The sequence below is a fragment of the Hemicordylus capensis genome, chromosome 1 (genome assembly GCF_027244095.1).
Source record: "Hemicordylus capensis ecotype Gifberg chromosome 1, rHemCap1.1.pri, whole genome shotgun sequence".
Taxonomy (NCBI): Eukaryota; Metazoa; Chordata; class Lepidosauria; order Squamata; family Cordylidae; genus Hemicordylus; species Hemicordylus capensis.
In genome coordinates this window covers 146908962-146921532 of record NC_069657.1, presented here as the reverse complement: position 1 = coordinate 146921532, position 12571 = coordinate 146908962, and the positions used below count along the sequence as shown (strand labels likewise).

The window sequence follows — 12571 nt, the reverse complement described above, 5'->3', positions numbered from 1 at the left end:
TAATTTTATGAAATGGCGCCCCCCCTTCAGGTGGCGCCCGGGGCACGTGCCCTGCCTGTCCCACCCTAGATACGCCCCTGCTCCCTCCTCCGTTTCCACCTCTTTCTCTCTCTCTCATTCGTGCTCCCCCACTCCCCCGCCTCCGCTTTTTATCCTGCTTGTGTTTTCCCTGCTGGCCGTTGCCGCATCCTCCTTCCTCCAGTCCCTGGTGTCGGGCCACCAAGCGTTCAGCCAGCTCCTTCCTGAAGCCCTCCCTCTAGAGAGCATTTTCCGAAGCGGCCAACTGTTTGTCTCTGCCCAGCCAGGCTCCCCCGCTTTCTCTCCCCTCAGCTTCCCCCCTCCCTTCTGCCCCATTCCGTTCAGTTCTCCTCTCCACTTGCCCACTTTCCCTCCTTTCCTTTCCTCCCCAAACAGCCACTTCCCTAGGCGGCCAACCGCTGCCCAGCCAATCCGAGGTCTCCACCGCCCAGCCAATCCGCTGGGTTGCTGGGACGCATCCCCACAGAGGCACGTCTACGAGAATTAATATAACTAGCTGACCCAAGTGCGGCCGCCGCCCTGCGGGGGCCATGTACAGGCGCCACCACCAGCCGCCACCTCACCTCCGCGGCCGGGCCCGGACCGGCCAGTCCCGCCACCTCGCCTCCGCGGTCGGGCCCGCCTGGCTCCGCGGCCATGGCCGCCGCCGCTTTCTCTTGGGTGCGCCTTATCCAATCAGGCGCCTCCGCAGCCCAGCCAATCAGCTGGGCTGCTGGGACACACGTTCGAAAGGCACACCCAAGAGAATTAAATATATAGACAGATCATCAGTCCAGTACCTATGGATGTTGGTCACAAGTGAAATTAACCAACAAAATGACCAAAATTCAATTTGGCTTGATTTTTGTACTGACCTGACCCTCAGAGACTGGATCTGCTGGACACATGGCTCTTTCTGTTGCTGGCTCCTAAAAATAACCGGATAAAAGAAGCACACAACAATATGAACTAGCCTTGCCTTTTGCTTGGCAAGAAGACCAAACTCAGATTCTCTGTCAGCCCCCTCCTCCGAGGACCACCCATAAGGTATGTTTGAAAAGAAGAGTTAGAAGAGAATTCAGGAAGGAATTTAAAAGTGGGATCCATACTTTGCGGACAACCCTGCTCACCAAGACAAAAGAAAACATTCTACCTATACAGCCCGGCAACCCCTTCTTCTGATCGCGATGTTTTTGACCCACAGATCTGAAAAGGCGTCTATGGCGACAGCTTGTGTCACTCACAACAAGACACCCTCAAACACAGAAAAGATCAGCGCGCCTCTATTTCATAACCGTCAACAGGAGTTGAGTTGACTGTTCGTTAGGGGGCAAGCCTGAAGGAGCGCTTGGCAGTGGAGAAAAGAAAGACCAAGCTCCTCCAGCTGACTTGATCTGTGCAGTATAAGCAACCCCCGAGGCTACCTCGCCCTCCAACTCCCACCCGCTTTTTGTCGGAGGGGAACACGGTATCCTAGCAACCAGCCACGCCGGAGTTAGGCCGGTTGCGGGGTGGGGCTTACTTTTCATTGGTCAGTCAACGCGGAGTGGCGGCGGGAGGGGGAAGCAGTGCTGGCTGCCTGCGTACGTCACAGTTTGAGTCGGTGATTGGTAGGTTCACCGTGTGTGTGTTTCTCACTGCGATTTGTAGCACAGAGCTGGTGCGCACGGTTTTTGTTTGTTTGTTTGTTTTTTAAGATGCACCCCACTTTCCCCCACGTAAATTATCGTCCGAAGGATGGACAATCGCACCGGTGACTTCCGTGTGTAGGAAACAAAACAAATCACGGACGGATCACGCTTTGATCTTCTGTTTCCCTCTTTTGACGTTAGGTGGCTCGCGTGAGTAAAAGACTCGTGCGCGAGCGGCGAGCCCTTATTCACGTGACGGGAATCGCCGAGTGGAGTAACGTCTGCATTGGCTCACACTGCTGCATCCTTGCCCTGCGGCTTCCGCCAGGCTTGTTTCTTCACCTACACAAAGGCAAATATACCGAGCAGTAGAAAAGGGACATTTTGCAGAGAATCGCTTACTTTAAATTATAATTAATAGGTGGTGTGATGAAATGACATGGGAGGGGCTAATGCTCTGTACTCTGATGCAAATGTGTTTAGAACCGTGCTGAGCTGTCAGTCAAAAGAATCTGTTGGTGGGGGTTGGAGCGTAAAAAAAATAATCAGCAGAGGAGTTAGTTGGGGGTTTGAGTCAGCTTCGGAGATGCTCTGTGACTCAAACAACCTAAAAGAAGGGCTGGGTTTCTATGAAAGTGCCTAGTTTGGACTTTCAATTAAAGCTAAAAGAGTACCTTGCAACAAAGTAAAGTGTAACCCTGTAACAACAAGTAGAAGACTCACAGCCTGGCAGAGATAAACAGAACCTCAGAAACATGTTAGAAATAGATTGTATTCTTATATTGAAGCTCTGGTCTGCGTGAGTTCTTCTGTCACTTCCCTACACAGGCTACACAAAGCTACCGTTCATCAACACAGTGAGAGACTGAAACAAGTCTAAAGTATTAAGGAGGCTTTATTGTTTACTTTTTCAGGTGGCAGCATATGGAAAAGGTCAATAAAGCCTAATAAATTTCCACAAGGTTGATTTTCCTCAAAACACAGAGTACTATACCACCTCCAAACCCCACAAGGGTTACAGAATAGGTAAATTTAGGGTTTAATCCCTTTTTTAAAAAAAGGTTTCCTTTATTAAAATGGCAGCATACAAGTTAGCCTAGTGGGAAATGGAACTTAGCATACTTTTAGCTGCTCTGTTAATCTTCTGTTCAAAGAATGTCCTCCTCCCCTGCTTTAGATGAATAGTGTTGTTGTTTTTTAATATATGGGATTTGGCTGCCCCACTGAAATAAGCACAGTGGGTGGCATCCAGACATTTGGCACAGCAGTATGCAATCAGCAGAAACTCCTTTCAGAATCAGAAGGGACACTTGAGCAAGTGATAATCACAGAAAGCATTTCTACAGTATGTCACTGCACCAAAGGATGCCAGCCATTGAGTATGGCTTCATGAGGGCCAAATAAGTTAGAACTGTTTTGTACAATTCACTGAATAAACAAAATAGCAAAGTTCAGCATTAGCCTAAAGTGATGCATACTGAGGTAAAAAAAAAATCCTGTCTTTCACATGCACATTTATAAAGGAAGTGAACTCGCTATGACTCTCTAGAAAAGAGTTCATAATGTCATACTGGCAAGTTCAACTAGGACATCAATTTTGTGGACAGAGACATGGGTGGGATGGAGGTAAAGCAGAAAAGGGATAGTGCCTGTTGGTGTGCTTGATTGCCTGGAAACATCAGAGTCCTGGATGTTTGTGGTTTCAAAGCCACAGTCTTGAATGCTGCCCCACTGCCTGTGGCAGCAGAATCTACTGAGGGATCCTAGTCTCCCCCCTTCTCACAGGTAAGAGCATTCTTTCACATCATACAGCAAACTGGGCAAAATTATTTGAACTTTCTTTCAAAGGATGCTTTCTCCCTCTCTTCCCCCACATCCCCTTTTTGCCTGCATTGCATAGCAATCACCCCTTCCTCCCCCATCCTTCTTTGTATACGGCATGGACTGTTTGTATTCCTTGCACCACCAAAGTTGCCACTTCCATTTGCAATTGTGCTTGTTATATATGAAATTTATTTCTCTCTTTCAAAACCTTGTCTCCAACTCTATTGCTCCTCTAGGAGTACTCCAGTGTTGACACTTACTGAAATCCCTTGTTATGCCTACTTGCAAGGTTGGTTTGCAGAGCCAATTCTCCCAGCTCTAGTCAAAGCATAGATACATAGGTGGTAACATACACATGGATAAGCGAATGTTGCAATGTGTAGGTGTATTAGTTGCATGGGAATTAATATACATATATTTATATACATATAATTTTTCAAAATTTATTACATATGCTATGCATTATGTACTAGGTTATTTTCTTCTATTAATAAGTACATATTGAAATTGTTTCACACTTCTATTACACATGCATATAAGTTTGCTATGATTTCATTGTATTATTTTGAATTTTAAAAAAGCAATGCATTTGTTAAAACTCCCATCAACAAAAAGATAAGTGGTCAAATAACAAAGCTATTTCCTAACTCCTTAGGAAAACAGCTGAGTTAGCCAAGCCAAATCACAAATTAAACACAAGGGGGCTTCACCACTATCACTACCTTTGAGTGTTTGATATTGGTGGTAGAAGAACATATAGTCTGAAACAGGTACGTTGAAGCAAGCACCAGTATAGTGGCAGCCAGGGCTGTGCCTAGCGAGGTGCGGGGCTGGAGGTGTATCAGCATGTGCGGGGCCTTTTTAACATGTATATGATTATGGAATAATACTGACTGATGACATACTGTGTAAATCGTGGGAGTGAATGAATGAGTTTGTTTTAAGATTGGAAGCCATGCCTTAGTCACGTCATGGCTGGATTACTTTAACACACTCTACATGGGGCTGCCCTTGAAGAATATCAGGAGACTGCAGCTAGTTCAAAATGCAGCAGCTAAGATTTTATCTGCAGCTGCCTGCTGGGATCCCCTCACACCCATTTTGAAAGAGCTTCGCTGACTACCAGTTTGTTTCCAGGTCCAATTCAAGGTGCTGGTTTTGACCTTTAAAGCCCTTAACGGTTTGGGCCTGAGATACCTGAGGGACCGCCTGCTCCCAAGGGTTGCTGCCAACTTGACGAGGTCATCTGAGGGGGCTCTGCTCCAAGTGCCGACAATGAGGGAGGCTCAGTTGTCATGCACGCGGGACAGGGCCTTCTCTGTTGCTGCTCCCAGACTCTGGAATGCTCTCCCAGTGGCTATTAGTTCCTTCATCACAGTTTTTAGAAAGTGGGTTAAATCTTGGCTTTTTACCCAGGCTTTTACATGATTGTTTCTGCTGCTGCTGCTGCTTTGTATTTTGTACAGTTTTTATGCTTGTGTATTAAATCTTTTAAGTCAGATTTTTTCCCCCTATTTTAGCTTAATATTTTAATTGTGTCATTTTTATAGTCTTGTTAATTTTTGTGTAACCCACCTTGGGATTGTTTTAATGAAAGGCGGTATACAAATTTAAATTTAACAATAAAAAATAAATAAGCTCCTTTGGAACATAAACATTTTTTATATCTTTTGCTGTGTAAACTACTTTGAGACTTGTACAGGACCATTTGCAAAAGTGCATATAAACTGCTAAGAGCCATCTCAAACATATAAGAACAAATATAGTAAGCCTTCAGACTTTAGGTAGAGTTATTTTTTAACATTTTGCTTTGTGAAAAACTCCCTACAAGCAAGACAAATGGGTTGGGGAGGCTCTAGCTCAGCCCACACTCTGCTGTGCTACTGCTGTTTTTAACTTAAAATGTTTATCTTAATCTTTTACATAAAGGTAAAGTGTGCTGTCGAGTCAATGTCGACTCCTGATGACCACAGAGCTCTGTGGTTGTCTTTGGTAGAATACAGGAGGGGCTTACCATTGCCTCCTCCCGTGCAGTATGAGATGATGCCTTTCAGCATCTTCCTATATCACTGCTGCCCGATATAGGTGTTTCTCATAATCTGGGGAACATAACTGTGGAGATTCGAACCAGCAACCTCTGGCTTACTAGTCAAGTATTTTCCCTGCTGCACCATTAGGTGGCTATAATCTTTTATATTGGGGAGCATTAAAGAAATGTGACTGCAATCTAAAGCGCTGCAATCCATTATCTAACCTGTGCTCAGAAGTCTACCACCTCATTCTTCTGCATATAGCTAGAGCAATAGCTATTGATAGACTTCTGCTCCATGAAGTTATCCAAACCCCTCTTAAAGCCATCAAGGTTCTTGGCTGTCACCACATCTTGTGGCAGACAATTCTACAAGTTGATTAGGCGTTGTGTGAAAACGTACTTCTTTTTGTTGGTCCTAAATTTTGTGGCAATCAATTTCATGGGATGACCCCCTGATTCTAGTGTAATGTGAGAGGGAGGGAAGTTACTCTCTATCAACTTTCTCCACACCATGCATGATTTTTATAGACCTCTATCCTGTCTCCCCACAATCCTCATCTTTCTAAACTAAAAAGCCCCAGGTGTTGTCGCCTTGCCTCATAAGGAAGGTGCTTCAGTTTGCTGATCATCTTGGTTGCCCTCTTCTGCACTATTTCCAGTTCTACAATGTCCATCTTTAGGTATGGTGACCAGAATTATACTCAGTACTCCAAATATGGCCACACCATAGTTTTGTATAAGGGCATTATAATATTAGCAGTTTTATTTTCAGTCCCCTTCCTAATGATCCTTAGCATGGAATTTGCCCTTTTCACAGCTGCCGCACATTGAGTCAACACTTTCAATGATCTGTCGACCATGACCCCAAGATCCCTCTCCTAGTCAGTAATCGACAGCTCAGATCCCATCAGCGTATACGTGAAGTTGGTTTTTTGACCCAATATGCATCACTTTACACTTGCCAACATTAAACTGCATTTGCCATTTTGTTGCCCACTCACCCAGTTTGGAGAGATCCTATTGGAGCTCATCACAATCTGTTCTGGATTTCGCTACCCAAAAAAGTTTGGTATCATCTGCAAATTTGGCCACCTCGCTGCTTACTCCTGCTTCTAGATCATTTATGAATAAATTAAAAAGCACTGGTCCCAGTACAGATCCCTGGAGGACCCCACTTCTTACTTCCCTCCATGGTAAAAACTCTCCCATTATACCTATCCTCTGTTTCCTGTCCTTCAACCAGTTAGCAATCCACACGTGTACTTGTTCCCTTATCCTAGATTGCTAGGTTTTCTCAAGAGTCTTTGATGAGGAACTTTGTCGAAAGCTTTTTGCAAGTCCAGGTATACTATGTCAACCGGACCACCTTTATCACACAATACACTCTCAAATAACTCCCAAAAGGTTTCTGAGGCAAGATTAACCTTTGCAGAAGCCATGCTGGTTCTCCCCAGCAGGGCTTGTTCTTCTATGAGCCAGGTCTCACGCTCAGTGAGACCCGGTTTGTAAAGGGAAGCGGGGAAAGCGAATTTCAAAGTGTCTGTGTTAGACTTGCTTGGTGATTCCCTCGCCACACTATGGTCACGGTTCCCTAAAGTGTCCATGACACTGACATCATGTACCAGGTCCTGGATGCCACTCAGGATTAAGTCCGAGTCACCTTCTTTCTGGTTGGTTTCATGACCATCTGTTCTAGGGCACAGTCATTCAGTGTATTTAAAAATTTGACCTCTTTGTCATTACCTGACTGTGAATTTACCCTATCTATGTGTGGGTAATTGAAGTCACCTATTATTACTGCCCTGTCTCTCCTTGACGCCTCCCTGATTTCCTTCTGCAGCTCCCAGTTACGGTCAGCGTTTTGATCCAGAGGGTGATAGCACATCCCCAACAGCACCTTTACTTTCAGGCCTTGTATTGTCACCCATGGGGTTTCTGTGGAGGACTCCAGTCGTCCTAGGTTTTCTAACTTGTTAGATTCTATTCCTTCTTTAATATACAGTGCTACTCCACCTCCAAGGCACTCCTCCTTGTCCTTTCTGTAGAGTTTAATCGAGGGATAATGTGTCCCACTAGTTCTCACTGTTCCGCCATGTTTCTGTTATGTTATGCCTACACTATTTCTTCATTAACAACCAGGCACTCCAGCTCTCCCATCTTGGCTCGGAGGCTTCTGGCATTCATGGAAAAGGAGTAGAACAAATCTTTTTTTCCTTTTCCTTTTTGCACCCCATGATACTTCTAGAATGGCTGAACAGAAAGTGGCTGCAGAAGCAAGCAAGCAAAAACAAACAACTCCCCCACCCCACCCACCACTCTTGCTCCCTTCCTCCCTCCCTCCTTAGAAGCGGCTGATAAACGTGTGTCTACACCTGGGCCTTCCTCCCTCTGAAGCAGCACAAATAGGCAGCAACTATGGACAGGCAGGCAGCAACCACAGGGAGCAAGCAAAGCAAGACAAATGGAGGAATGGACGTGTAGGTAGTGAAAGGATGGATGGCAGCAACAAGGAGCAGTAGGGCCAGATGCAACTCAAAAATGGCATACTGGCGTGACATCAGTGTGCATGTTTCCAAGCTGCTGCAGCCTGTTGCCAATTGGCCTCATCACCAACCAGGGAGCTCCATCTGGGTGAGAGGGGAGGATGTGAAGACCTGCACTGCTGCATGAAGCTTAGGAAACATTCTCCCATTACTCACTCGCTGCTGCTGTGCAGCTTAGATAAGAGTTTCTCATCCTATTAGCTGTATAGCAGCAGCAAGAGAGCTAGCAAGTGACAAGAACAGACTCCGCATGTGCTTCAGGGACCCACCATCAGGCCAGTCCATGGCAGCAGATCAAGGAGAAAGACCACAGGTGGTGGGGGACCGAGAGTGAGCACACGTGTGGGGCCTGGGGAAGCGTAGAGCCCAAGCCCCACACTCAGCACTCACAGGCAGCTGCCCACTGGATGGGAAATAGAGTGTGTGGCAGTGGTTGGGAGAGATAGGAAAGAGTGCGTGCACACAGGGCCTGGGGGAGCGCAGGGCTGATGGCAATTGCCCCAGTCACCTGCTCTAAGGGCGGCCCTAGTGGCAGCTAGTTTAGTTGGATTGCCTTATTAGTAATAAAATAAAATCATTAACATGAACTCACAGAAAAGCTAGTATTTACTCGTCATACTAGGCAGGATACCTTATTAAGATTTTAATTCCAGGATTCACAGTTCCGCATATCTGTGGTCGGGAAATATATACCTGACCTGCACAGTTCACCAGTCTCACGTATCCACGGTTTTCAGTGTGTGGATCTGTCCATAAATGGTCACGCTCAGCTGTGCTGAGTGGAGTGGCAGAAGGTCTCACAAAGTGTTGCCCTTCAGCAAGAAGGTGAAGCTGATGGACATGTTGGCTCGTGGGAACAGCAAGGCATCCATTGGATGCCATTACAGCATTGAGTCAACTGTCCGCTCCATCAAGAAAACGCAAAGCCAGTATCTTCGCAAATGTGGTGTCTGGCATGTCTCAGAGTTGTCAACCCCTTTGATATGGATAGCACGGGGTGAATCCCATGGAGGATGCACCACTCTCTCAGTCTCAACGCCAGGCTGCATAGGGGACATGAAACACTACCCCCCTCGTTGTTCACATACACGATGATCATTGTGTTGTCCATCACAAGTTGGACTATTTTGTTCTGTAAAATCAGCCTGAAGGCCTTCAAATCCAGGAAGCACCCCAACTGCTCTAGCACATTTATGTGGACTTGCTTCTGAGTGCCAGACCAAGACCCATTCACTTTGTAAGTTAGGCAATGGGTGCCCCATCCCTCACTGGAAGCATCCAAAGTCACAATCACCTGTGGAAAAACATGGTTGGAAGCGAATTCCGGTGTTCAGGTTTTCCCGCAATGACCACCACGAGAGTTTAGAATGGCTTGTGATATGTGCATAAGCTGCCTTGGGGAGCCATAAAGGAGATTCAGATTCCTCAAAAACCAAAGTTGCAGAGGACGCATGAGTAGTTTCACATGGTTAACCGTACTGGTAACAAGAGGCCATGAGGCCCAATAGAATTTGTATCTGGTGCGCAGTCCTTATAGGGGCTGAAAGGGCTACGTTTACATGATGCAGTAGTTTGAGCAATCGCTCCTCTGGAAGGAAAACCTTCTGTTTGGTTGTGTCCAACAAGGCTCCTATAAACAGGATGGACTTTGAAGGAGTCACCTTTGACTTTTTGTAGTTCTCATAAATGCCTAAGTCTTTGAGGATGAGCAGAAGGGTCTTTAAATCTTGCTCCAGATTGTCCTTGGACTCGGCTGTCAAAAGTCAGTCATCCAAGTACAGGCTATACCCCCAGACCAAGGAAATGGAGATGAGCTATCACCACAGCCATTGCTTTGGTACACAATCTTGGGTCGGTGGAGAGCCCAAAGGGTAGGACTTTGTATTGGTAGATTTGAGGGCCTACCGTAAAACAAAGGTACTTTCTGTGTTTTGGATGGATCTGGACATGAAAGTAAGCATCCTTCAAATTGATGGCGACAAAACATTTGTCAGGAGCTGAATTATGGATGCAATGGAGATCATGCAGAATTTGGTGGCCTGTATGAATTTGTTGAGTGTCCCTCCAGACACTCAAGGATAGGATGGGTTCCTCCATCGTTTGGCACTTAGAAATATCTGGGATAGAACCCACCCCCGTAAAGAGTTGGCGGGAACATAAGAACAGCCCTGCTGGATCAGGCCCAAGGCCCATCTAGTCCAGCATCCTGTTTCTCACAGTGGCCCACCAGATGCTGCTGGAAGCCACAGGCAGGAGTTGAGGGCGTGCCCTCTCTCCTGCCATTACTCCCCTGCAACTGGTTCTCAGAGCCATCCTGCCTTTGAGACTGGAGGTGGCCCACAGTCCTCCAACTAGTAGCCATTGATGGACCTCTCCTCCATGAAGTTATCCAAACGCCTCTTAAAGCCATCCAGGTTGTTGGCTGTCACCACATCCTGTGGCAGAGAGTTCCACAAATGGATCATGCGTTGTATGAAAAAGTACTTCCTTTTGTTGGTCCTGGACCTCCTGGCAATCAATTTCATGGATTGACCCCAGGGACAGGTTCTATCACATTTCTTTCCAGAAGTGACACCACCTCCACTTGGAGACTACGGGTAGGGGTGGTGGGTGTTATAGCCATGAAACAGGGGAGGGTTTGAAATTGTATAGCATAGCCCAATTGGACTATGGAAAGCACCCATTTGTCAATAGTTATGAGTCTTCAATTGTGCAGATGTTGTGAAATCATGGGTGCTTTCGACACAGAGTCTGCCTTTGCTTTTTTAGGTATAATAGACATCAAAACAACAGGAGAAGAAGCAGCAAGCCTTTTCATATCAGACTTAGCCTTTCCCAGTTTGGCTTCGTTTGAAGTCAGGGAAGAGGGTTTCAGAGCGGTCACCTTATCTTTGGGTGCTGGCATTGAAGTCGAAGGGGCGGGTAGACCAGGGACTCGGTGTAGGGGTCAGCGTCAACTTCGCTTTGGGATCCTTGGAGGATTTCTCAGATGGAGTCGTTGTTGAAGATGCTATCGTCTTCAATACCAGAGCAGCTGATGAGTTCGACATCGAAGTTTTAGCGCCAAATTATAAATGGCATATTTTAACCTCAAGTCTAATTTTTTTAGACGTTAGGTTTTCAGGCAAAATACAAGGTGCTGGTTATAACCTATAAAGCCCTAAACAGCTTGGGCCCTGGCTATTTAAGAGAACGTCTTCTTCGTCATGAACCCCACTGCTCATTGATATAATCAGAAGAGGTCCGTCTGCAGTTGCCATAGGCTCATCTGGTGGCTACTCAGGGACAGGCCTTCTTTGCTGCTGCCCCGAAGTTTTGGAATGCACTCCCTGCTTTAATAAGAGCCTCCTTAATTTGTCTCTGAAATAAGAGACAATTAAAAAAAAACTTTAAATACTCATCTGTTCACCTAGGCTCTTAATTACATACTGTTTTAATAATTTTAACATTGTTTTAAAACATTATTTTATAATTGTAAATTGTTGTAGTGTTTTAACTTTTTCTGCTGTCATTAAAAACATGCTAAATACATAAATAATTTTGCAAGTTCGCTTAAAAAACTCCTGTCAGATTTTACAATTCTCTGTATTATGTTCTCCTCTTAGGCAGAGAACACACAAGGAACGATGATTTGAAGAGGGGGAAACGGCGTTACATTTTCCACCCCTCTTAAATGTATTTTTCTTCCTTTCTGTCATCAAAACTGTTCCATAAAGAAAGGAGGAAATAATATTCTCTCACCAGAAACAGTCAAATAACTTTCTCTCACTTATGCGGATGGCTGAAGCAGCGAACCCAAGCTGAAGCAGAAGAACCTTCTGAGGCGTCCGTACTGGTTGGCAGTCGGAAAGGAACTGAGGAGAGCAGCGCTCCACCCACCTTTCTGATGGATGCATGCGCACCGTGGGAGGAGACGGAAGTGCTGCGCAAAGCTTTAGAATCTTGACAAGTCGTGTATCTCAGTGGTGTGAATACACTGGGATCACATCAAGGATCTGGTCTCCAAGAACCTGGCCTTCAGAGTCCTCCTGCTGCTCAATAACGCCCCTGACCATCCTGAGGCCCTGCAATTCATACACCCAAACCTGAAGTTCGCCTTCTTGCCACCCAATGTCACCTTCTTGATCCAACTGATGGACCAAGGTCTAATCGTGACCTTCAAAGCTTTAGCACTGAGCTCTAGGGCCTCCCCAACCTCAGCCCCTTGTGTTTTACAATTACCTTGTTTTTAGATTAATGGTCTTCATATATGCAATCTTTCTGCTTTGCTTCTGCCTTGTTTTTACATAATAAAATTCAATTTTATAAACAGAGTTGTAAAATACACTTCTTTCCTTCCATATTTATGATGTGTGTGTTGTATCTATAGTGGCACATAATAATGCACATGTGCACACACTGCCTTGATACTGCTGCCCAGAACAAAACTCATTCCGCTCACTGATGAATTTTTTTTAGAGGGAACAGAACACTGCTCGAAACACACTCTGCAGAGCAAAGTATTTCTAACTTTGTCATTTAAC

General features: G+C 45.6%; 1 protein-coding gene and 1 long non-coding RNA gene across 7 annotated transcripts in view; one reads left to right on the top strand and one right to left on the bottom strand.

The window, feature by feature from the left end:
* The window catches only part of AGBL2 (AGBL carboxypeptidase 2), a 71049-nt gene extending 69186 nt beyond the window's left edge, over window positions 1-1863 (bottom strand). For 2 of the 6 annotated variants that reach the window (XM_053287475.1, XM_053287478.1), the window contains exons 1-2: window positions 1541-1863; window positions 894-947 (exon numbers count right to left, since the gene is read on the bottom strand). In XM_053287475.1, the coding sequence (XP_053143450.1) occupies window positions 894-926 (33 nt within the window). In that variant the 5' untranslated portion in view covers window positions 927-947; window positions 1541-1863. Of the gene's footprint in view, window positions 1-893; window positions 948-1148; window positions 1511-1540 lie in introns of those variants that run through there. The other 4 variants (XM_053287474.1, XM_053287477.1, XM_053287473.1 and 1 more) reach the window with 3 other exon arrangements.
* LOC128341231 (uncharacterized) lies at window positions 1436-12357 on the top strand. The gene is made up of 2 exons (XR_008314271.1): window positions 1436-3434; window positions 11654-12357. It is a non-coding gene; the product is annotated as an uncharacterized LOC128341231 (long non-coding RNA).
* The last annotated feature ends 214 nt before the right edge of the window (window positions 12358-12571 follow it).